The 25,471-nt window shown below is 41.5% G+C and overlaps 1 protein-coding gene across 1 annotated transcript in view; it reads right to left on the bottom strand.

The window, feature by feature from the left end:
• Positions 1-977: 977 nt before the first annotated feature.
• cdca2 (cell division cycle associated 2) overlaps positions 978-25,471 on the bottom strand; it is a 30,896-nt gene continuing 6,402 nt past the window's right edge. The window contains exons 4-14 of the mRNA XM_004567272.5: positions 21,590-21,755; positions 21,005-21,159; positions 17,697-17,826; positions 13,903-14,225; positions 12,986-13,037; positions 12,805-12,879; positions 12,250-12,386; positions 12,041-12,103; positions 11,717-11,788; positions 5,016-5,175; positions 978-4,828 (exon numbers count right to left, since the gene is read on the bottom strand). Coding sequence (XP_004567329.2) covers positions 3,945-4,828; positions 5,016-5,175; positions 11,717-11,788; positions 12,041-12,103; positions 12,250-12,386; positions 12,805-12,879; positions 12,986-13,037; positions 13,903-14,225; positions 17,697-17,826; positions 21,005-21,159; positions 21,590-21,755 — 2,217 coding nt within the window. The 3' untranslated portion in view covers positions 978-3,944. The remainder of the gene's footprint in view (positions 4,829-5,015; positions 5,176-11,716; positions 11,789-12,040; positions 12,104-12,249; positions 12,387-12,804; positions 12,880-12,985; positions 13,038-13,902; positions 14,226-17,696; positions 17,827-21,004; positions 21,160-21,589; positions 21,756-25,471) is intronic.

Raw genomic sequence — 25,471 nt, 5'->3', positions numbered from 1 at the left:
CACCCGGGGTTTTTCTCGTTTGTAGCACTCGAGAATAAATCGAGTTCAGACACAGTCAGGATTTGCGCAGGTATGCGACGGCAGAGCTCTGTTTCGTCAACACACATAATGCTGGACGCATCGTTTACTTCCTCTCCTTTAATTTCTCCTGGCACAACGGCAACCTCTCTAATGCTGCTTTGGTACTCTTCCCTTGCTTGCCGTTTCATTGCGTGTAGTTTTGAATCTTTAACTAGTTACACAGCTTTGCTTACACGTGCATTACCACTCACATCTGTTCCAATAGAGCTTTCTCATGGTCCGAGTTGTTCAGGTGCCTTTAGACAAACTTAGTGGGCTGTCATACATGTCAGTGACCTGACTGCTGGGGTGCTCTCCCCGTCTCTCATCTATGTGAAAGACCTCCACAGGGCCGTGCATATTTCTTTTAGAACTCAGATCTTTCCTACATTCATGCCTAACATCCAGACAACTCCAGTGTGTGAGAAGCACTACAGGAGAATTTACTGCATTTTAGTGTGAATGAATAGAAACACGTTTGGAAACAATGACACGGGCACCCACGTTTGCTGTCTAATTGGGTATTCCCCATCACACCCCTAACACACAGCAGGCTTCTGGAAGAAAATAAAGACATCAGACTCGACTACAAACAGTTAGAACGACACAGATAACATTGCTGATGTTGTTTGTAGATTTGAGCGTTTTTTTTCCCCAAGCATTCACATGTGCAAAGATTCTTTTTAATTAACTTAACCGGTACTAAAATGCACACCTGCACCCCATTTATATTGGCTATTACGCATTGGTTACCTCTCTGCCCGAGGCTGTGGCCAGCTTGGCTGGGCAGCCAGAGTAGACTGCAGGAAGTTGCGAGCTTCTCCAATTTGAGAAAGATTAAGGATTAGCAACTCTTGCAGCTTAGCTGTGTTTCTAACCAGATTAGAGTAGAAAAGCACTATATTCATGTGTATATATGTGCTTAACTGATTTATTAGACCACTTGTCATAAAAACAAGAAAACAAAACTATTTGAGAAATCTGTCAAAAACATTAAAACTAAAAATGACTTAAATCACATTTTTTATACCAAAAAAAAAACCCCACTATGGACTTCTCTTAGAAGTCAGAAATGAATCAAGCATAACATTCAACAACTAATGTTTCTGTTCAGGAATGAAAATAAAGAAATGCATTTGGCATCTTAATGGAAAAATAGTTTTAATGTTTCTTTCCCTGCTTTCTGTAAATATGAACACTACAAATGTATATTTGCATTAAAAATAGCTGTCCATAACGTTGGATCAACCATTATGGAAACAGGAATTATGAAAAAAGTAAACGCTCTCTTTATGATTATGGACACTTTTGGGGGGGATGAGACAGATTACCCAATTGTTAGTCACAGCTGTAATTGTGCAGACACTTTCCCACACATGGATTAACCCTAGTCTTAAGACTAAAAGGGAAATTAAATTGAAAGCTCCACTGTTAAAATTTCTGAGCCCAACTTTAATCCAAGGCTGCTTTAAAGTAGCAGCACTAAATGACCGATTACGATGTCCTAGTATGTTCCCAGTATTGGATTCCTAGATTAGGCATGAAGAATCTATACTACGCCCTCTCGTCTGTGTGTAGAGGCAGCTTTCTTAAACAGGTTTGAGCCAGTCGCAGCATGCAGACACACTGGGACAGCAAACCAAACAGAGTAGCTCGAGGGTCTCTTGCTGTTGTCCTGCCTTTTGTTTTGTCGCCCTCCTCCTGCTGTCTTCAGCTCCATAGGAGAGCTGTGTATGGCTTACAGATCGTGCCTCTGAACATCAATAATAGAAGGCTCGCAGCACAGAGCGCAGAAAGGCCACAGGCAGCGGGACAACTTAATACCATTCAGTTACTAATTAACTAATTGAAAGACCAAGGTCTCTAAATCTGGAAGTACAAATAACTGATTGTCTCTTTGTGCTCGTACAGAAAGTGATCATCCGTTTTAAAACGAGGCGTAAAATCAAGAGCAGAGCGAGTGTGAAATCTTGTGGCTCAGCCGCGTATTTGTCTGCGACGCTCAATGCGCTCTTATTACGGACAGTAATGAGAGCCAATAAAGAGCTGATTTATTGTTGGCGCTGATTCTTAATTTATTTATTTTTCCCTCTGGAGGATTTGTAGGTGGCAAGTGAAGCCTGTAAGGTCAATCACACGGAGCTGTAAAATGAGATGTATCCTGCATTGACCAGGGCCAAAGTGTAGAGGAGGCCCGGGGGAAGAGGGGAAAAGATATAGAGCCGGGAGAGCTTCAGTGGAAAGAAATGGACTCCATTTTTGTAAGTCCTCCTCTCCAGCTGTCATCCTGCTCTGTCCCATGGGGGGTTGCCACGGTGACAGGAGGCCACATGTCTTGGGGGTGTCGTTTTGGTCAAAGGACCCCATTGTTCTTGTGTTAAGCCGCCTTCAGTATGCCCGTCTGCCAGGGACAGGGGCTTCACACCCTTCACGTACACACACTCTCCCGCGCTCTCTCTCACAGACAACACACCCAACACCCACTCATATTATAGAGGTGCAGCAGTTTGGCTTCAACTCTATAAACTGCACATTTACAAAGATGATACAAGTTTTAAAAGAGACAAGAGCAGACAAACACACAGTGTCACAGTCGAGCAGAAAAACGCACACACACACACACACACCCACGAGCCTAGTCTGTGTGTTTTTTCTCTCTCCAAGCAGTAGCAGCCATCCATAAAGTTGAACTTCCACACATTTATATTATTCCCACTCTTGACAGTAGCATCATTTCCTGACGCACCCTCCCAGGAGCGGCACATCAATAAGCAGCAATTCTGCAAGAGTGCCACCAGATGGCAGTGTGGCCCCACTGCAGCCACACAACATCACATTAGTGGGTTTATGATTTTGTCCATCTGTCTTCCGGTGGGAATAGAGAGCAGAAAAAGGCCTTGGCAGATCACTAGTGGGGCCAAAAACCTCTGTCGTCCTTCAGCCAAGTGACTGACTTGATGTAAAAGGAGGCAGTCAATTACTCAGTGATGGATAGATTACAGTCATGCATCATTCTGCGAGCCAATTTTCCTATGTGAACTGAATCTGAAACTCAATTTGTTACTGCCCTCTGTGACAGATGGATGGAGCCGGTACTGAGCAACAGATTTTAAAAATCAATAACCGCTGGAACTTGGGTGGAGGTTAGAGGTCAATTTACTTTCAGGCATTTGGCCATGTTTAAAATACAGAACAGGACGGTTTATGCTAAAGGGAAAGCTGCTGCACTTGAACTCGAGTGACCACACACAGCTGGAACGTCACGTTTGTGGAGACAAGCGGCTGCTTTATTATCTGGATTAATTTGCTCTAAATGAATCTAAAGCATCCTTTTAAATGAACACAGTTTGTTCTAATGTGCCATCTTTACATGGAGGCAATATATTTAGTTAGAAGCAGATGCTTGTAAGGTTCAAACTGTACCTTACAAGCATCTGCTTTTCAATAACCACAACTGTTTAGATTATTAAAAAACAAACAACAACAACAACCACCAATCACAATTAAGCAGAATTACTTGAGCACATTCATTTAAGTTCTCTGTGTAAAGCCCGCCTGCCTTTGGCTGACACATTTGGTGAATGCGACACAGCCATCTTCATCCAGCCTCAGGAGCAGATATTGACTTCATTTCCTGATCCAGTGACTTTGTAGAGGCAGACTGAAGATGCACTGTGATTACCAGCCGAGTGCCACGATATTGATTAGGTGGTCAGCAGAGATGATTGAGCTCTCAGCATATTGACTAGCTTAGTTACTGGAGGGAAACCACTCACAAATTGCTGGTCATCTCTAATAATTCACAGAGAAAGAAACAAAAGAAAAAAAAAAAATCAATGTTTTAGCCAAGTGTAATCTCAGTTCATTAAGTTAGGTAAATGATCTCAGGAGGCATCTCCTGCCTCCTCAGGGAGTGACGGTTGGCTGGGCAGAGCAGCACTGAGCCGACGGCCCCGGGTCCTCCTGCGGGTCTCTTTGCTGGACTCGGGAGAGGTACGAGGCAGCCAGGTGAGTCCTGCACTGCTGCTGTTCTCAGCGTTGCTCTGGTTTCTCAGGCTGCGCCGCACTGAGCGCTGCCCTCTAGTGCAAACTGGTTTAAACACATCCTCAAAATTAAAGTCAGCTTGCCAGGGAGCAAGGTCCACATGAGCCGTTTCCCCCTCTTCCTGGCTATCAGAGCTTGACTGGATGTTTTCCTGTGAGCTTGCTGCTCGGTCTCCCTGTCTTTCCTCCTCCTCTTCACAGCTGGTTTGGTGCTTCTTTACATAGTTCTCCTGCTCCGCTGTCACTGAGCTGCTTACAGAGCTCCTCCTGCCATCCTTGGCTTTCCCGTGTGCTGGCTCTGTGCTGTTCAGGCAGTCTAAAGTAGGTACATGTGCACTCACGGGATATTCTGACTCTGTGCAGGGTGTATCTGCAGAGGTCTGGGCACAAAGTTCAACAGTGACTTCTTGTCTCTCTTCATGTACAGAAGGGGTTCTCGTTGATAGCTCAAGGCTTGTAGTGGTTTGCTCTTCATAGAGCTGCTGCTCTGTCTCTCCTCTGGTCAGGTCACTGTCAGCGACACTGACCTTCCTTTTCTTCAGTCGTCTTCCTCTGACCCTCACCCCCAACAGCCTGCTGTCCTGCCCGGCACTTTTTTCACTCAAGCTGGGCGATGTGACAGAAACTTCTACAGTGGTTTCTGAGGCATTTGTCACAGCGAGGTCGTGTATCACTTGAGTTTCATTAGTTACCTCAGGATTCAGCTGGGTTTCCTGATCTGGAGCTGTGAAGAAAAATGAGGACAAAAGAAAAATCTCAGGAAAAAAATGTTTCCACTGGTTTCCCCTGAATCCAAAGGTTCTCATTTTTTAGGAACTAAAATAAAGTTTGACATCCAGACATTGATACCGTCTCCAACCACAGGTTAAATCACACACTGGCAACTTTCTTTTCCTTTTTTTTACCCTTACAGCTGATTGAAGGAGTCTCCTGTGCTGTTGGAGACTGACTGATGAAGGACAGCCTCTCGGTGATGGGACTCAGGGCGGGGTTCTTGGAGGCATATTCACGTGAGCCGTACAGCGAGCGGTCTACGTCCTTGTTCCATCGACGCGTTGTGCTGGAGGTCATCTGGGGACCAACAAACTGCAGTGTTAGAAATTTCTGCATTGACAAGCCTGCAGAAACGTTAAAGCTGGCAAGTATCCACCTCTGATATGGTATGCAGAGTGTTTCGATCTTGCACATTTCATTAATAATACAATGATTATCTAATGCACAAACATATTTTATAAACACAAACATAAAATTGAAAAAAGCTGAAAATATTTTATCAATTAGCTCAAAGTTAAAGAAACTGCTGGAGAATGTTCACTCATGCTCTTGGGCAAATGTGTGTTATGGATATAAAACCTTTAAGATGGAAAACTGAATCCCTGCAGGAGTAATAATCTGCTTCATCCTCCGATTCTTACGATTCTGCTTCGGTGACACTTTGTGCTCATCAGTGTGTTCTGTAGTCAGACAGCACTTTCATTTTCATCAGCTGTCTGCATTTCATGGAGTGTAATAGGGCTGCGCGATATGACCAAAATCTCACATCCCGATAACGATATATATCACAAAAAAGTGCAATGTGTGTAAATTCTGTGAATCTCAGGCAACTAAACTTGTGTGAAGTGTTTTCAGCTGGGCGTCGTGTACCTGGAGTCGAGTGTTTTGACCAATGCATGAAGCTATATATTTTTAGATATAAGTTATAACAGCTGCCCTTTTCTTTGTATTCATTACACGGCGTGCTGCGGAGAAAAGCCCGTTCTAACATTTGAGTCTAAGTTTTATTTTGAGCACCTGACGGCTCTTTTTTGCTTCTCATCCGTAAACTCTCTCCATACTCTTTCACGTGATTCTTGCGTAGGTGGTAGACGAGGTTTGTGTGTGTTTGAGTCTGTGGTGGGAACCGGTTTGAGCATAATTTGCATGATACATTTTTCTGGTCCTTGTCAGACCTTTCATAATTAACCAGGTCCCTCTGTTTGGTGCTAACTGGTTCTGTATAATCTTCACTGGCCATGCTGGTATTCTTCGTGGCTGCATCCACATTGTGACCATCGAAACAATGAAAAAAATAAACTGTATTTTGCGACACCACGAGACAAATTATAGCGTATAATATGAAACGATAGATGTTCTAATTCTGTCATCCGATATATTTCATCATATCGCACAGCCTGAGAGTGTAACTGAAGAAGTTGTTTGACAGATCTGAACACAGAGCTTTAAATACAGTCCTGACTGGGAGCATTAATCTATGAAGAAAAAAACAAACCTAAAGTACGGCTACAGTTTGTGTCTAAGGGGGAAATTTTTTATTTTGCCTGTGAGGGTTCTCCCTGCTTCCCAGGACTGGACACTTTGCAGCCATTCAGTGTTCGACAGCAGCTCTCTCTCTCTCATAACCGTGTAAACACTGGGCTGCATCTGACTGGGCGAACGCCTCACGTGGGCTTTCAAACTGAAAACAACATGATGGCTTGTTTGCCAACTTTCTTTGGGATATGTTTGTGAAAACATGCGAGGTGAGAAAGAAGACATTGAGTTGCTTAATCTGTCCTCATTTTAGTTCCACCGGCTGGTTTAAACCAAACACAGATATTTTACTTCAAGCATCCGATCTGACACGATGCTGCCAGAATACTAGACCCGTTACACAGACGATGAACAGGAAGTGTGGAAATGATGGATCCCGTGGACATGAGCTGGGCACTGCACACTCAGTAAGTGGACTGCAGTAATGTGAGCTTCAGTCTAGACAGCTATCAGGACCCTGTGTGCTTGACCTGCCCTGGGCTAAACCCATTTCACTTATCCTACCTTTTTTATGCTTTGCACTAGTGAAGTGTTGACACATGAAAATGTAATGCACATTCAACTAAAGTACTGAAAATGGGAAGAATAGGGAAAAGAAAATAGAAAAGTGACATGTGGATGTTAGGTGATCATAGTGTGTTGGGGAAAAAGTCTAGTAAGAGCATGTATGTTTAAAAATAAATCACTGTCACACAAATGCTTCCACATAGTCAACTGCAGTACGTGTCCAGTCGGCAAACACATGATTACAGTGGTTTTGTCAATGTTTTATCTTATTCTGTGCTTTGTTTCCTTTTCCTTCTGCCCTATTGTGACTTCCTACCCTACTCATTGTGAATACATGGATGTTGTAAATACCATCACATTTCCTTGAATTAAAAAAAGAAAAAAAAAGAAAAAGGTAGTGATGTATATGTTTGTGAGCTGTTTAATGAGGTAGGTATTTAATAATCGTGGAAATTAGTTTGGGTCTGCTGTGTACAGACATGCCAGAAATTACCGGTGGCTGGCAGTGTTACCCCTCAGCCTCCTAGTACTATTGACTAAGTGTGAAACTAGTCAATAGTACCAATTTCAAAATTGTATGTTGCCTCATTTCAGTTATCGCATTCACATGATTTTCAGAAAGCTCTAACCTTGAGGTTACCAGGAATCAAACCTGTCCCAAATGTGAAACTTCTATGTTGCCTCATTCTTAAGTTATTGCATTAACAAATTTGCGTGTCTATGCTGCCTGCCTGCCCGCCCGGCAGGGTGACGACAGTACACTCACCATCGTTTTACAGTTGAGTGGATAAAAAAAAAACTGGATGGATCAACTATTGTGTTGTTTTTTTGTTTGTTTTAAAACAGGATCTCTTGACAACAAAAACACAGATCATCTCCAAATTTTTCTATGATTGAAAGACTAAAAAGGTTGTGATCTGTCTATTCATCTGGTCTATCCCCAACAGTACACAAAAGTCACGCTTAGGGCTGCTCGATTATGGCAAAAATAATAATCACGATTATTTTCACTGAAATTGAGATCTCGATTATTTGACGATATTTATTTAACAATAACAATGTATTGAATAATGACTTTAAAGATTGTCATAAAATAGTGTGCAAATACTGATAACAGTGCAAATGTTTGCAATCTAAAAAATAAATGAAAAATGTAAACATCTGTTTAGTGAACGTTGCAGTGTTGCTCTGTGGTGCAGCTACGACACTGTAGCAAAGTTTACACACTATGTCTACTTGATCCACGTCTGACTCCGCGAACCCATAATGTTTCCACACCACTGAAGTTTTTTTTACCTCTCTTTTCAACCAACAGCAGTCACTCTCCTCTCCAAATAACTTCTGCTTAGCTTTCCGAGCTTCCCTCGGGTCCTCTTAATCAGCGGTCCCCAACCCCCGGGCCTCGGACCGGTACCGGTCCGTGAGTCGTTTGGTACCGGGCCGCGAGAGTTGAGGCTCAGGTGTGAAATGTATAGTTTTCAGGGTTTTTATCGGTTTTCAGCGTTATTTTGTTATCGTTTACTCAGTTTTCCTTGGTCTTTTCACGTGTTATGAATAAATCTTCTTTTTTTCGGTATCGGTACTAGTTTTATTTTGTTGTATTTATCCGCAACACCTTAAAGGCCGGTCCATGAAAATATTGTCGGGCATAAACCGGTCCGTGGCGCAAAAAAGGTTGGGGACCGCTGCTCTCCGTGTTGCCAACTCCTCAGTAAGGAAAATCGCTATTGGCTGTCCTAAAAGTCGCTAGAAGTCGCCAAATGACGTCACCGCCTAATTTGTATAATTGGTCATGCTAATGTAATTGTAACCTACGTTGTTGGAGAGAGAAATAACATCGTGGAAGAGACATAAAGTGAGTAAAAAAACGTCCTAAATGCAGTTAGAATTTATTTAGAACTACAAATTAAATTTCTTTTAGCAATTATTGTTTTTTAATGTCACAATTCCAACCCTGCTCCTTTATCCGGGCCTGGACTGGCAAAAGTGACCCGAAATTGGCGCTCTGGTGGAGTTACTTTGTGTGTGAGAGTGTTTGTTTATAAGTAGTTTTAAACCTTGTGATCCACAAAACAGCATAACAGTAAAAGAAGAACTGACTGCGTTACAGTCAGTGCGGGAGCAGCGGCTTCACTCATGCGCGATTCATTTGCCCTTTGGACGCATAGGTGTGAACATCTCCTGCCCTGATAACAGCGGGGGAGGACTATCCTCCGCCTGGGAGAGCTTTGGCATGGGTGAGGTGCCCACGGCAGCACCCGCTGCTTGTTGAGAGAGCGATACGCGTTTTCACGTCAAAAAGTCGTCATAAATAAGTCTCCAATAATACCAGAAAAAGTCGCCAGATTTGTCGCTAGTCGCTTTTTAGAAAAAAAGTCGCTAAGGGGGTCTGAAAACTCGCTAAATATAGCGACAAAGTTGCTAAGTTGGCAACACTGGCTGCTCTTAATTGTTGTGAAACGTGTTCGAAATGCAGAGAGGTGTGCTGGATTTGCCACACGGAGCAGCGCGAGAGTAAAGCACGAGGGAGGGGCTAATAATCTGCTCAGTCATTTTTAATGATCGTTGAAAGCCCAGATCGTAATCGTGATTAAAATTCGATTAATTGAGCAGCCCTAGTCACGCTTGATACATATCTCAGATTAGGGCTGGGCAATGACCCAAAATTCATATCTCTATAATTTTTAGCTGGATGGCGATATAAGATATATATCTCGATATTTTTTTAAGCCATAAAGTAAGAACAAAAAGAGTTCTTAGTTAAAGCTGTTTCCCAGATGTCACACAGGCACTTTTATTAACATACAGCATAGATGTACATGAAAAAAAATTACTCAAAAATAAATTATGCTCCATAAATAAACTAAAACAATGTTGTTTTTGTGTATAACAAAAAGCTCACAATTGTGCAGTCAAAATGTAAACAAAGACGCTGAGCACAATAACAAAGAGACAGATTTCACAGCTGCTCTGTTCCCGAGTTTTACTGCGTGACTGACAGCCTGGAGTTTGAAATCCGCTTCGTAACCATGACTCTGAACAGGTGCCATTTATGGTCCTTATACACACAATACGGTAATATTACGTTGAAGCACAGTACGTATCACTCCGCGAGGCTCCTCGGTAGCCGTAATGCTCCGACAATCCATCAAGCGGTGCAGCTCCGTAGCTTAGCAAAGTCGTACTAAAATTGGTTCGCGGTCATCAAGCACAACCAAAATTCATACATAAGGCGCGCTGTCAACTTTTGAGAAAATGAAAGAATTTTAGGCCGTGCAGCCCAGAGTGGTTAGGTCATTAGCTTGGTTAGCTCGTTGACACCGTCCAGCCTCACGCACGGGGCGATGCGCAGTAACTCGTTAGCAGAGATTTGCCGCGTCCATTTTGTCGCTGCCTGCAGGTGAAGCGATGGGGGAGGAGGAGTTGTGTTCAGTGAAGGAGAGAGGCGAGGCGGAGTAATGTTGCGTAGAGACAAAAGTGGACAAAAGAGAGGCAAACTTGTGGCTCCACAAGTATAATTATAACGTAACATATACTATATCGATATTAAGGATATTGTCACATCTTATCTCGTATAAAAATATATCGATATATCACCCAGCCCTATCTCAGATGCGAGGTCATGGTTCAGTAGGTTCTCAGTACAATAGTGAAATAAGAATATAAACCCAATAACATTAATCTTAATGTAACAGTTAAGGAACCCGGATGCTGAAAAAGTGATAAAAGCTTATCAGTTTACCGATGCTAACAATACAGGATTAGGATGACATATCACACAAAGGTCCTAGACAGAATTTTCATCTGGAACGCTGCCCCAATTTGAATGTCCTGATCTGGAAGTCGGAACAATCCCAAAAACCCAGAGTTAACGATCCAAAAGGGCGGCAGTATCTTGGATTCATGGATAAGAGTCTATCCATGAATGTCCTCAGCGTTGTTCTTACATTAAGTATTATGCTGTATTGCTTGATATAGATGAATTCCTCTACTTTGCCAAAGCAAAACAAATCCTTTTTTTCATGCTTTTCCAATTTTCCTATTGGTACACACCAACTTGGAATTCTAACATCCCACTCCCGAGGTAACTGGAGGATGGCATAACATAAAAAGTGTTGTTCATGCAAACCTTTACACCAATCCAGATTTGACCTATGGAGTGTCATTCCCACCAGTATACACTGTACATGTATGTCCGTGTGGGCTGCATAAGCAAAACCCTTCACTGTGTGTAGCCAAATACTACATAAATGGATCCATATGGTTTCATGGTATTCCACTTCTATTAATCAGCAGAAACATTTCACCCTGTGTAAGTTGCTTTGCTGCCAGCTTTAAAATCCAAACCTAACAATATGCTATAACAGGTCCTTGTAGAACCCATTATTAAAGTACCTTCATGGTGTGGAAATTTGCATAGTCAGATCAAACCGTAACGTCTCCTCTGGTTCTGTGCCACAATATACACCTCACCACTACGATATAAAGCACAAACAATCTCACTTTGTCTCATCAAACTTCTTTGTGTAATTATCTGTGACAGCAGTGTTGACTCTCCACTCATGCACAACTTTATGAATAAGGATCAGCATTACCACTATACATGATATCACAGATGTGCTATTTGCAGCTCTATATGGGCCATATTAACATGAATACATACTCACTATGACCTTAAGTCATAGTCAGATTGTGTAGCCATCTTCTACATGACAGCTTGTAAAAAGACAATTCTGCAAAGCCCTCAGTGAAGTGATGGAAGGAGAAATCAAACAAGCACACTCATCCAACTCACCTTCATCTTCCCAGAGGCCAACTTGGCAGCAGACCGTGCCGACCTCTTCACAGGTTCACTCTCTTCTGGCAGCTGGGGGAACAGAAACGTTTACCCCAGGATATATTATATAGACACACTCTCTCACACACACACACACACACACACACACACACACTATAAGTCCTTAAATGTGATTAAGCTCACATCCAGCAGAATTAAACAGTAGATTAGATTGGAACATGTTATGACCTCCAAATGATTAAGAAAAGAAAAAAAAGGCCATCTTTGCTTCTAAATGGACATTTGTACACGTGAATCATGCAGTTTATGGGAACAGCATACCTTCCTCTTTCGGCTGCTGGAGCAAGCTTGAGGTTCGCTTCCAAGTCCTTGTTTTGGTGCTGACTGCAAGAGAAAATTGCACAGAATAAAATTCTCTAGAGGATGGTAATAAATTATTTTGGTAGAGTATTTTGTTTAACATTCCCATGAGCTCACAGAGATGTATCCTAGAATTTGAAGAAAAAAAAAAAATCTTAAATGTGGCAGACCTTTCTCCTTCTGTTGCTGGATCGGGCTGCAGTTGGACCTCCAACTCCAGCGTCTGGTTGCTTCTCCTTCTCTGGCAGGGAGTCAGGCTCAGACTGGTCATCCATCTGGGAGGTTGTGCTGGGGTTGGTGTCAGACTCTGGGGGAAAACCTACAGTATTACAGCTGAAAAGACTTCTGTTTGAGATTATAGCAATAACTGATTATAACAACTCGGCTGATTAGCGTGGAAAAAAGATTCACACAAATTAATACAGTCCAACTGACAAAAGGAACTGTGCAGCTTTTAAACCAACAGGAGGAGGTTTAAGGATGCCTCTCATTCTGACTTCTCTGATTGTTTTAATCTTTCTTTTATAATTAGAGAGGCAGAAGGCGGCTTAATTTCTTAATATGATGTAAAAATAAAAATCCTGACGTGATTCAGCTCCACACAACAAGGTCTTTTACGCTGGTGTACTCAGATTTGCTGGAGAAATAGAGGTTACAGAAGTAGATCGATGAGGACAGGAAGCTAAGTGACAATTAAAAGAAAAAAAGCTATGACAGCTGTTTACCTGTCAGAAGCTGAGAGAGAGACTCCTCGTAGAAGGCACTGTTTAAATTCAATGGCTGGGCATCCCACGCCCATTCTGAAAATGAAACAAATGAAAGAAAGCTGTTATCGTATCAGAGCTGAATTGCATTCCACTGGAGACAATAAGCCATCTCTCTCAGGGTCAATAAACTGTAATCAACCTGTATCACTCGCCACAGCAGAGCCAATCTCCTCCACCGAAGGGAAAACAATCTAGGACCAGAAAATAGAAAAGCAGTATTATTTACTGATGACTAATATTTATAATCAAGACCAGATCGTGGGTCATATCCTGAGCCTTGCAGAGAACAGACAAGAGCTAACAGCAGCAGGTAGCAGACAATAATTGTTACGCCCCCACATGAAAGCAAGGCGAAGAGGGTGGGGGACAGTAACAGTTGGATCCGGGTTGAAATGAAAAGGACACCAGGCAGAGGTGTTTAACACAAAATAAATCTATTATAATTAATTAACCCAATAATCATATAAGCAGTAACAAAAGAAGGAGACAGCAACGCTGCTTTAATGATAAATCAGACAGGCCAACCCAAAGAGATGGTGACCGCTTCAACTAAGAAAACAACTATAAGGCTTCAACAGAAAAAGACAGCAACGCTGCTATTAGCAATAACCAGGCAGGCCAAACCAAGAAATGGAGGCCGCCGTCACTTAAGCAAAACCACTGCCCAGTTGAGTTACTCGCAACAAGCCACGCACGGTGGGTGGGTGGGTCGGTCGGTCACTCACACCCACACTGCTCTCCTCCAGCTTATTTCACCTCTGGAAGGTAATTGGTGGTAAACGAGGGCAGATGAGCAGCAGGTGGGGTAGAGAGAGACAAGGGGAGGGACAAGAAAGGAGGAGGAGGAGAGGACAACACCACGCCCACACACTCCCACGTCCTCACAGGATGTAACAATAATAGATAACAGGGCGGTTACAAACAGACGAACAAATTATCTTGTGGAAAGCCTGTTTGTAGCTGATGTCATTGGAAAATGTTAATGTTTTGTAACTAAGATTTTATTACATGTAAAGTGTAATCATCATACTGGCAACACAGTTTAATCTCATCTACCTTTCCCTCCTCTTCGTCTCCCTCAGAGTGCATTCTGGACTTGCAAGGCATTGTGAGTGTAGGAGAAGCACCAAACGCAGTCGGGCTGCTGAAGTCGGGCCGACATTCGGGTGTCTTGGATTCACTCTGCGGTGTCTTCAGCACTGAACGAAGGTGTAAGCTCCCACCAGGAGTTTGTGGTCGGGCCGGTGTGCCTCCCTTTTGTAACGGGGTGCTCGGAGGCAGGTTCTTATCGAAAAACTCAGGAGAGAGGGGACCTCCAAAACGCACACGTTTCTTCTTCTTTGTCATCGTTGTGGGTGTCCCGTTGGACTCTTCCTCTCCTGCAAGATAGAAAATCCATACAATGCACAAAAATGTACTTTCTTTTCTCCAGGAGTCATTGTGTAATAAACACCAAGAGAGACTTTGAGATATTATAGATTAGCCTTGTTTTGTCTAAACATCATCTGAAACGTGAATAAACACTGAATTAAGGTTTTTGATAGAGGAAAAAAGTCAGACCGGCATAGTTTGTATATTTGTAGGGCTGAAAATTTGTTTATCAACATGACAATCCAATCCACCAAAATCCAGGTCTTCGTGTCAGAGTTACAATTAGGTTATTGTTAGGTTTAGGGTAAGGGTTAGGCATTCATTTTTGATGTTAGGGTTAGGCTAAGCAGGTAGGGAAAGCATTATGTCAATGGGATGTCCCCACAAGGATAGCAAACCAGACGTGCGTGCGTGTACGTAGCCAGTGTCGGTATAAGACTGTCGAAGTTACTGTTTAAAGAAGAAGAAGAAAAAAAAAAAAAAAAAAAAAAAAAAAAGATGTGCATGATGACAAAATGAGAAAACATTTTTTTAAAGTTGTGTATTTGGAATCAGTACATTCTGATCTGGTATTTACAAATAGAAGTGGGTGTTTGGTGCAGCAAGACACATCACACAACTGTTATCAGACTAGGGCTGCCACAAACGATTATTTTGATAGTCGACTAATCAGAACGTGCATCTATTGGACGTAAAACGTACAGCTTATTGCACCAGCAGCATCTGCTCTTATATAACTATCATTAGCTTACAGCTTGAAGTAGAGCTGGGCGATAGAACGATAACGATATGTATCGCGATATAACTTTTCCTCGATAGAAAAATTAAGCTATCGCGATAGACCTTGCCGCTAGTCCTCTTTAAAAAAAAAAAAAAAAAAAAAAGAGAACAGCCAATCCAAATTAAGTAGCGCAGAGCCGAACCAATCACAGCCGCAGCGTCACGTCGCGTGACTTGTTACGTACAGCACAAGTGCCAAGCCGCACGTGTGTTTGTTTGGGAAGCAGCCAGCGGGTAATGGAGGAAATGAGTGTGCCGACTAGAAAAATCAACCGAGCGTGACCGAAGGTTACCGAAGAGAAAACAGATGATGGTTCCAACGCCGGAGAGATTGTCGAACGGAAGAGCCATAGAAGTTCCGTAGTGTGAAGGTATTTCGGCTATTTCAAGTCTGACAAAAAACAGCGTAGCGTGCACTGTAAATTGTGCCGAAAGCAAGTCTGGAAATACAATAAACTGGTGCATGCGCTACGTCCACACGTACCCGGGTATTTTTGAAAACGCAGATTTTTCTATGCGTTTGCACCTTTCGTCCACACGTAAACGGCGTTTTTGGTCACTGAAAACAAAGATTTTTAAAAACTCCGGCCAGGGTGGATATTTTTGAAAACTTCGTTTTTGCATTTACGTGTGGACTAGAAAAACGGAGAAAACGCAGCGTCCAAGGTGTGCGCATTTGTTTGACGTCACACTGTGCGCCACGTTATTGTTTCGGTGAAATGAATTTCTACAATACTGTTACTGTTAATTCTACTCTCTGCAGTGTTTAAATGCTTACATATACACACAGTTACTGTCCCTCCACACATACGACTCGGTTCTGCTTCTATGCCCCAGCTTTGTTTACTTTTTCCCACCGAGGCTTCTAGACTTCTGATTGGCCAACATTTCTGCACGGTTAGGAATCTAGCTCCACCTGCTGCTTTGGCATGTTCATAGCAGCGTTTTCCTTCATTTCTGCCTTTATGTGTGGACGGGATTATTTTTTAAAACGAAAACGGAAAATCTCAGTTTTCAAAAACACCCGTGTACGTGTGGACGTAGCCTCAGTCTCTGACTGGAAGCGCTAATTCGTCATTCGGCTTTTGTCAGACTAAAGTAACTGTTAAAACTGTTTGAAAAGCTCAGCTATACAACAAGGAGAGATTGAGAATTTCCTTTTAGTTCTCAGTTTATTTGATATTGACAAAAGTTAGTCAGTTTTGTCTGTTCTTCTGTAAAACAAACTAAGATTTATTTTTAGAATTAATATTTTGTTTCTAAGTGGAATTGACAATTTAGTCTGTTTCATTTGTTCTATTTTGAAACTTAAACGCTTTAGCGGCTGCCTTTTGTGTAGTTTGCAATATTTGCCTTTATTTATCTGAAAAAGTCTCATGTTCCTTAAGTACATCTACCCTGTTGAACTTATTATGGGAAATAAATATTTAAATAAAAACAAGCTGCTGATTATTTCACATTTTACTTGTGAGCAACGGCACATTTAAATCTTACAAATATAGTTATTTGGCTTATATCGTGATAGATATCGTTATCGCCTGAAATGAAAAAAAAAAAAAACATATCGTGATATGAAAAAAATCTTATATCGCCCAGCTCTAGCTTGAAGTGTTTTTACGGTATGTGCTAACTAAAAATAAAGACAAGATGATAGTTTATTACATTTTAATGAAATATGCAGGTTGTTTCAGTGAAGTTTAATAAACTCAGCCGTCTGCTATCTAAAATATAACAGGACACCGGAGTATATTCTCGAGCATCTCACACTTTTGATAATCAGCTGTCTGCTTGACGTTTATTCAGCTGTGTAAAAACTATAACTTTATTTCTCAGCCAAACCGATTTACTCAGGAACAAATAAAATACTAAAAAAGCCAAACAATAACATTTTGAAGTTATCTAAGTGACTTGGATATCATGCTTAACCTGAGTAGCGAAAGACGGCGGTGGGTTTGAAAACGATTTGCCGGGAGTCCGGTGTTCTCACCGGCTCTAGTGAGCGTTAAACCCCGGCTAGATATCGAGCTAGTGGGTAACAGACGTCTCCGAAAACGTCGGAGCGCTTTTGAAAATATGTGGTGTCTTGATAAACTGAGCAGATATTTGAGGTTTACACAGCTACATTCTTGCCTGAAAATATGTTAAACATTTATTTTGTGACCCAGAAAGAATAATAAGAGTAATATTAAAACTAACTAGCTGCCGCCATTGTTGGAAACTGAGCTGGGCTGCGCTATGAATTCTGGGACACAGCTTCTTCTTCTTCGGGGTTTAACGGCAGTTGGCATCCTTGTACATGCAGTGCTGCCATCTTCTGTTTCAGTCCGTTATTACACTCTTAAATCCTGCTACTTATTCCTGCGTCATTTGGGATCTTACAAAGCTTCAAACGACGCGTCGACGATTTTAATCGACTAATCGTGGCAGCCTTATATCAGACCATATTGGCCTTTTTTTTCTCTTTTTTTTAAAAATTAATTCACCAACGCTCTAAACTGCTTATTGCTAAATACATGCATGATGTTCTTCACTACGGCAACTCAAACGAACATCGACTTCTTCGCTGAATATGCACCAATTCAGCCGAGCGGAACCTTTGGCTACACTGGAGCAAGCCACTGTGCATCGAGCCTCAAAGGCTAAACCAAGATAAAAGGTCAGTTACTCTAACAAGGCCACAGAGAGCGACATGTGCTCACCTGTGGGCTTCATCTCCGGCAACAAAGGGAGTGAGGGGATGCGGAAGGGGGAGGAACGCTGCGGTGGCGAAACGGCTGCAGGATCATCAGGAGGTGGTCGGCTGAGGCTTTGGAGTTCAAAGACTTCATCCTATTAAGAGAGCACACATGAGAGCTTTCATTCTGTAGTTCAAGGACAAGGACAGAACACAGAGAACAGATATTTGCATTTTAGCCAAGACTAGCACAATTTTTTGTACATAAAATCCAGAAGGACACTGGAGCACAGAACAACCATAATCATTTCATCTAATCAGTTCACAGCAGGCATCCTTTAAATATATTTTTTTGCAGACACTTCTGATGAGAGCAGGAATTGCTCAGTTATCATGAATAGCCCCAAAAATCACTTGGAAAAGATCAGAAGGCATAACCGAGAATGTTCTACCTTATATGAAAGCACAAACAAGAGGACACGAGTGTGAAAAGGACTCCGAACAACAGAATAGTAACATTTCTAAAAACTGGGCTTATTTTCTGTTTCCTAGCTTGACAACAACCATCAACACATCAGATCAAAATATTTAAGCTGAAATACTGACACATACTATATTGCCAAAAGCATTCACTAGTCTGCCTTGATATGCATATTAACTTCAGTAACATCCCATTCCTAATCCATACGACTTAATTTGATGTTGGTCAACCTTTTGCAGCTATAACAGCTTCGACTCTTCTGTGAAGGCGTTTCACAAGGTTTATGAGTGTGTTTATGGGAATTTTGACCAGTCTTCCAGAAGCACGTCAAACACTGAAGGTCTGGCTCACAGTCTCAGCTCTAATTCACCCCAAGGTGTTCTGTTGGGTTAAGGTTGGGTTCTGTGCAGGCCAGCCAAGTTCTTCCACACCAAACTCACTTATCCATGTTGTGTCACTGTGCTGGTGCACAGTCAAGTTGGAACAGGAACAGGACACGCCCAAACTGTTCGCACAGCATGAAATCATCCAAAATGTCTTGGTATGCTGAAGCATTAAGAGTTTAACTAGAAGTAAGCTGCCGAGCTCAGCTCCTGAAAAACAGCCCCACACGATGATTCCCCCCCCCGTCCAAACTTTACACTTGGGTCAATGCAGACATGGAAACTTATTCCATGAAGCTCTCTATGAACTGTTCTTGAGCCAATCTGAAGGCCTCCCACATGAAGTTTGGAGTTCTGTAGCGACTGACTCATAAAGCCTGAGGATTTAACTTTCATTCTAAACAGTTACAGACCATCACTGGCCCACTGCCAAACTGTACATGCTGGATGATGTTGTAGTCAGTGTAATGTTCACCACAGTACCTCCAGACTCTTTCATACTTTGTCAACTGACCTCATTAAGAACCTGCTTTCATCTGTTAATAGAACAAGCCACTGATAGCAAGGCTGCTAGTTGTGCAGTTTTCTTCAGAAAGCCAAATGAGCTGCACAGTGCTGGGCTGTTAGATGGACCAGTGTATACCGAATTCATCTGCCCAGTTATCACCAGAGGGGTGTGCTATAAAGCAACTTTGATATATTCAGACTTTCCTTGTTTTAGCTGGCTCTACAAAACCTGAAATCCCAGTGGGAAATCAAGGGTACCACAACAAAGTCTGTGTCTTGGTGACACTGAAAACTAACTTTAAGCTTGACATATCTCGCTAACCCATTAATCTTGTTTTGTGGTACAGTCATCTGTGTGACTGCAGCTATGGCTGGGCCATATCATACCGTTCACGGTAATACCGGTATGTTGGGCAACGATAAGAAAATGAAATCTCGCGATAGAATATGGGTAAAACGTGCATGCGCAGTGCCTTTGTTTACATATGCACATGGCGGGAAAAGCATAGCAGAGAATGAGAAGAGCAAAAGCGGATAGTTGACTAAAACGGATGAACCAGAATTGGTTTGTAAAAATGCTGCAACTTCAGTGGTGTGGAACTGGTTTAGCGTTCGTCCGTCAGATATACAACAAAGCACTATTTTTGGTAGAGCATGCTAGCAGGCCGTCGTTATTACAGTGTTTTTTGGAAAATATGGCACACTTAAAATCAATGCTTTGATTTTTCTGAAAATCGACAGAGCCCCTTATAATCCCGTGTGCCTTATGTATGAATTCTGGTTGTGTTTACTGACCTCGAAACAATTTTATGTACACGGCGCTCGAAAATCTGTCAAATGTTTTAGTGCGACTTTGCTAAGCTACGAAGCCGCACCGCTTGATGAATTGTCGAAGCATAACGGCTATCGTAGGCAGGAGCCTCGCGGAGTGATGCGTACTGTGCTTCAACATAATATTACCGTGTTGTGTGTGTATAACCTCTTTTTAAGTTTTGTGGATATTATACATGGTTATGCTGAGGATATGTCGGCCAGTTTCAGCTGGAAATGCCTTTCGGTTAAACTGTCAGCAAGAAATTTGCACTGTTACATTTTTATATAACTTTAATGCACATAAAAAACAGCTGCTTGTTTAAGTGAAAATACACTGATGTCTTTTTTTTTTTTGCACTAATAAAGTTGTGGAGTTGTGAAGTGTTTTGTCTAGTGTAGGGTGAAATTTTTTTTAACTGGCAGTGTTTTCTCAAACATATTTCGCATCAAAGTGCTCTTTGAGGGTCGCAGATGCCAACAGAATTAATAAACTGATCCGTAAGGCCAGCAATGTTGTGGGGATGGAGCTGGACTCCCTCAAGGTGGTGTCGGAGAGGCGGATGCTGTCCAAGATAAAGACAATGTTGGATAACACCTCCCACCCACTCCATGACATGTTGGTCAGTCACAGGAGCTCGTTCAGTGAGAGACTGAGATTACCGAAAAGCACCACTGAACGACACAGGAAATCATTCCTGCCTGTGGCCATCTCCCTGTACAACGCATCCACTTAACACACTGTTTGCTGCTACAGCTACACATGTTTCTTTTCCAACTATTTATTTATAAGTGACTTATGTATGTATGTATGTATATATATATGTATATATTGTACTATTCTTAGTTAGCGTATTGTCTGTCTTGTCTTAATGTTGGTTTAAAATGGAGCACTGTAACAAAAAATAATTTCCCCCAGGGATCAATAAAGTATTCTGATTCTGATTCTGATTTGGTTTATTTCTCCTTTTGGAAGCTTGTAGTCAAAAAAGGAAAAAAAAAATCCTGTTTGGCCCTGAGATCTACCGTTCATAAAGGCGTTAAAAATAATCGACGGCTTCAATGGGAGCCAGGCACACAGAGGTAAAAACCTTTTAGCTAAATTATTTACAGCAGTCAGTTAAGTGAGTGAGTCAGAGTGAGTCGGTGTACCTCCTGCTCCATCAAAGTGGAGGAGAGGGTAGGCATGCTGGCCTCTCTAATCTCCACACTGCAGCCTTCGGGGGGGCTGCTGGTGCGCCTCCTCTTGCTGGGTGTAGGCATCATTGGAGGGTCGTTCTCCTTCCCTCCATCATGGCTGTTCCCATCTGAGAGTGAAAAAAAAAAAAAAAAAACATCAATCAAAAAAGGCATATTACATAAACATAGAAAAACAAATGGGACTTGGGAGCATCTAAGTTAAATGAAAAGAAAATATCAAATTTCAAATAATATATGATAAAAACACAGCTTGGGGTACAAAAAAGGAAAAAACAAACAAACACCTTTGATCAGAGGAATAGAGATAAAGTCTCACTTCAGTAACAAACAGCTTAGAAACTGGGCCCATTTAAGAAGATGACCAAGCTCAGAGGAGATCCCTGCTGTAAGATGTTGTCACAGTCAGGCTTATACGGTGCAGCGCATTAATCCACTGCTTTATGAACGATGCCTCTAGACATCATAAAGAAATCCTTCTGGCATGGATCCTCAATGAAAAATGAAACTATTAATCCTGTGGCAATGAGGCAGCCTCACCAGACAGATAATCTCTTGTCTTGATGCATCCTCCAGTGTTGCTGTCCTGCGCTGGCACCGGATCACAGGCATCATTCTCCTCCACATCCATCAGGCTCTGGAAGGAAGCCATCTTCTGCCTCAGCGTGGAGGCGACCCGGGGAAGGAAGGGGCTACTTCTGACAAGCTGAGAGTTGATACAGCAAAATAAACATATCTGCTCAGTGATGTGCATTGACAGGCCAGAGACTTCTGAAATTACAAAAGTGGTATTACAGAGTGGCAGCACATCTATCATGCAGATTTTTATCTACACAATCCGCAAGTGTTACGGTTTACTTCACCGAACATCATCTCACAGGGAAGTCACAATGAAGGGGCATCCACAACAGCAACGGTGCAACCAGAGACCACTGAACGTGAAACTGTAAGCAGTGGTCGGTGAAAGAATTGCTGGTGATGTAAACTGGATGGGCCGCAAGTTAAACCTTCAGCATTTTGAAGTAATCGATCCAAGTGCCTCCCAGTGAGAGTGAATGATACCATTAACTAACATATGCAAGGGTGGTAAATAATTTGGAGCGTTACCTAGGCAACTGGAGCCTTTAATGCCAATTATTGACCAACTATCAGGTACAAAGCGATGCACAAACGAGCAAATAAGCTACATCCAAATGTAAAAGTTAAGTAAACTAAATAAATTAAAGGGGAGTCCTGAACAGTGAGATGTTATCCTGTAGGGGGTATTTTGTTGACATAGTTTGAGTCCATTGCTGCCCTCAGAGGAAAGATCAATGCCAATCAGTACAAAGTTGTTCAGCGTGATGATGAAACATTTCTTTCCTGAGAGTGGCGTTTTTTTACACCGATAGTGCCTCCGTCCACAGGGGATGAAGGCTCACTGAATGGTTTGATGAACACTTGTACAATTAATGCCAATGTGGACTGAAGCTCTTTTGGAGGAATACCAACATTACTAAGACACTCTGTGCCATTTTTTCCATTTAATTTGTCATTTACTGCATTTATGAACATTTCTTAAAAGCTGACTTTAAAGACAGGTGAGCTGAGACAGAAGTGTTGCATTTAAAAGCCCTTTCCATATAAATGTGCATTATTCAAAACCCTTTGTGTATTTCTCAGCTTTTAATAATTAGAGTAACAGGCTGATCTACAGTTGTGTTGTTGACAAGCAACATTTTTGCAACCAAACTGCAACAAACGTAACTAAACATGAGTAAGATAAGATAAGATAAGATAACCTTTATTAGTCCCACACGTGGGAAATTTGTTTTGTCACAGCAGGAAGTGGACAGTGCAAAAGTTATGAGGCAAAAATTAGAATACAATAAGAATAAATACAGTACACAACTGTACAGAATAGAATAAAATAAAATACTATATACAGTAGAATAAAATAAAATAAATATACAATAAGATAAAAATAGAATACAAATACAAATACTATATACAACTAAGTCACACTCGGAGGGTGTCTGCTGTCTACTAAACTGAAAAACACTCCAAAAAGCTGAGACATGGCAGACTGTGGTTCAGATCATGCTGAGAAGAATGATCCACGCCGGAGAAAAATCCTTATTTTGTAGACGTGTCAGTCGATGTTAACAGGAGTTTTGAAAACACAGAAGCGCATACAACAAAGTGAGCTTGCCAAAGTTGGGATTTCAATGCATTAGGCGGCTCGACAAAACCTAGAATCCCAATATGTTATGATACAGAGATAATCCGTATCATAACGGCATCTATTAACTTTCCTTTTTAACCCAGGCTTTCTGCTTTGCAGGCATCTAATGTTTTTTTGGGGGGGGGGATAAAATGGACCAATCAAACGCTGCCTACTTCAGTCAGGAGCAACAGGTCGTGGAGAAGGATAAACAATATAAAATACACAAAGAGAGAGACTGATGCCCGAGGAAAGCTGCAGAAAATAATTTAAATTCATAGTGAACGTATTTATTTTCAGTGATGCCATTCATCTGTAATTCATCAGCCTCACTAACATATTGCTCTGAAACTAAACTTTATCCCCAAGAAATGCACACAGATCACACACTGTCCCATAACCAAGGACAAGTGGAAATCACCTTGTGTTTATTTGATTGACTGTATAACCACCAACAGAATCAATATTTTTGTAATCCATCTTCAATTAGTTACAATCCCAACAGTGTAAAAAGGACCAAAACAACATGTTTTCAGATGTTCTGCCAAGCTAGCTGAATACACATGAACTTCTATGTTAGTGACACTAATACTCCTCCTCGAACATTCTGTCTCAGTTTTGTTCTGTGGCATTACTGACATGACTTGATGCTCAACAGGTCTGCAGCTATAACCCATTTCTGATAGTTATGAACAGTAATATCCAGTGGGAGGCTTTTGTTTGTTGTTTCTGCATACTCTGTCTGGCAGTAGCTAAGCATTAAAAAAACAAAAAAAACCCCAAGGAATATGAATCTCAGGCGGCTGAGTTACATCCAGTGAGACCTGAAGAGTCACTTTCTTTAACATGCTTCAGGTCAAATAGCAGTATTTTGATGCACTTTATGTAACAGATCAGGCATGAGAGACAGTTAAAATCCAAACAAACACATAAAGAAAAGCAGCTTTTGTGCTCTCTGCAGTTTTCATTATGGACCACATCCTTGTAGTATAGTCATATTAAAGGAGCCCCGAAACACTCAAAATTGTGTTTTCTGTCTGTTATGTATCCACGGCTTGCATGCGCCATATAGCGGGCAATGATTCTTCCCCTCTCTTCAAAGCTTCATATTTAAATGTAATGAGGGCCAGAAATATGCAGAACTACAGAACAGAAGAGCCCAAGCTCTGGCACTGCACAGACAGCTGATGCAGTAAGAAAATCTGGCCCTTTCTGCAAATTGTACTCTCTACAGCATGATATGATGCTAAAACAGTCATAGACTGCTTAAATAAAAGCATGAGTAATGTTTGGTTTTCTACATATGTCTCAATGACACAAACGTCTCTTAACAGCTCAAACCAGCAATGCTATTTAAATATCTTCTGAAAAGGGCTTATTATTCACTGTTTTTCATCACACTGCTATTTTTATTACACAAGCAAAGAAATGTGATAAATGTGATGTATGACTGACTGAATAATACTGCTCACCGTATTACCTTAAACATTTTTAAAGGTCAAACATAAGTAAAGATGCTGCCACAAAGACACATGCTGTTAATCAGAGTTCAGAGATTTCCTCAACTTGTGTTTAGATTGAAGTTTTCACGCTCTATAGTGTACAACACAGGGAGGTAGAACTACAAATGCGGTACAGTTTCTGTGTCAATCATTCACATCTGGCGGGCTGCGGAGCTTTTCACTATGACAGTAATATCTTGTACGAAACTCTGCTTTATTTAACACCTTTTGCCAGAAGTCATTCTGTCATTCAAACGGCACTCTCACAGCAGGAGCTCTGTCATGTTTATGTTCTGCTCTGTTCATTTACTGCATTAAGCTAACGTTGATGCACAAAGCTACTGTCAATATTAACTTTCAGGGTACTTCAAAAGCTGATCATCGCTGCATACAGCAGCTTAGTGCAGCACAAAAAAAAAAAAGTATACAAACACCTACATAAGCAACTGTACTTCTTGTGTTGTCTGCCTGTATTCCCGCAGGTCACTGATTTATTTTAACTGAAGCTTATGCGAAGTTTAACAATGTGTGTTTAAAGGGGCTCAGATAGGATTTGTTAACAATTTCAATAATTAAAATAAAACATGAATTACAGATAAAAGAGGAACAAGTGTAAGCTGTAAAGTAAATGTTTAGCAACTGTAAAGCTTAAAAGGCTTTATGTATCTCATTATCACACTGTCAAGTTTGCGAAACTATCCGTTTGATGTTATCTTA

This window comes from Maylandia zebra, linkage group LG12 (genome assembly GCF_041146795.1).
Source record: "Maylandia zebra isolate NMK-2024a linkage group LG12, Mzebra_GT3a, whole genome shotgun sequence".
NCBI classification, from domain to species: Eukaryota; Metazoa; Chordata; class Actinopteri; order Cichliformes; family Cichlidae; genus Maylandia; species Maylandia zebra.
This window is presented reverse-complemented; position numbering and strand designations above follow the sequence as displayed.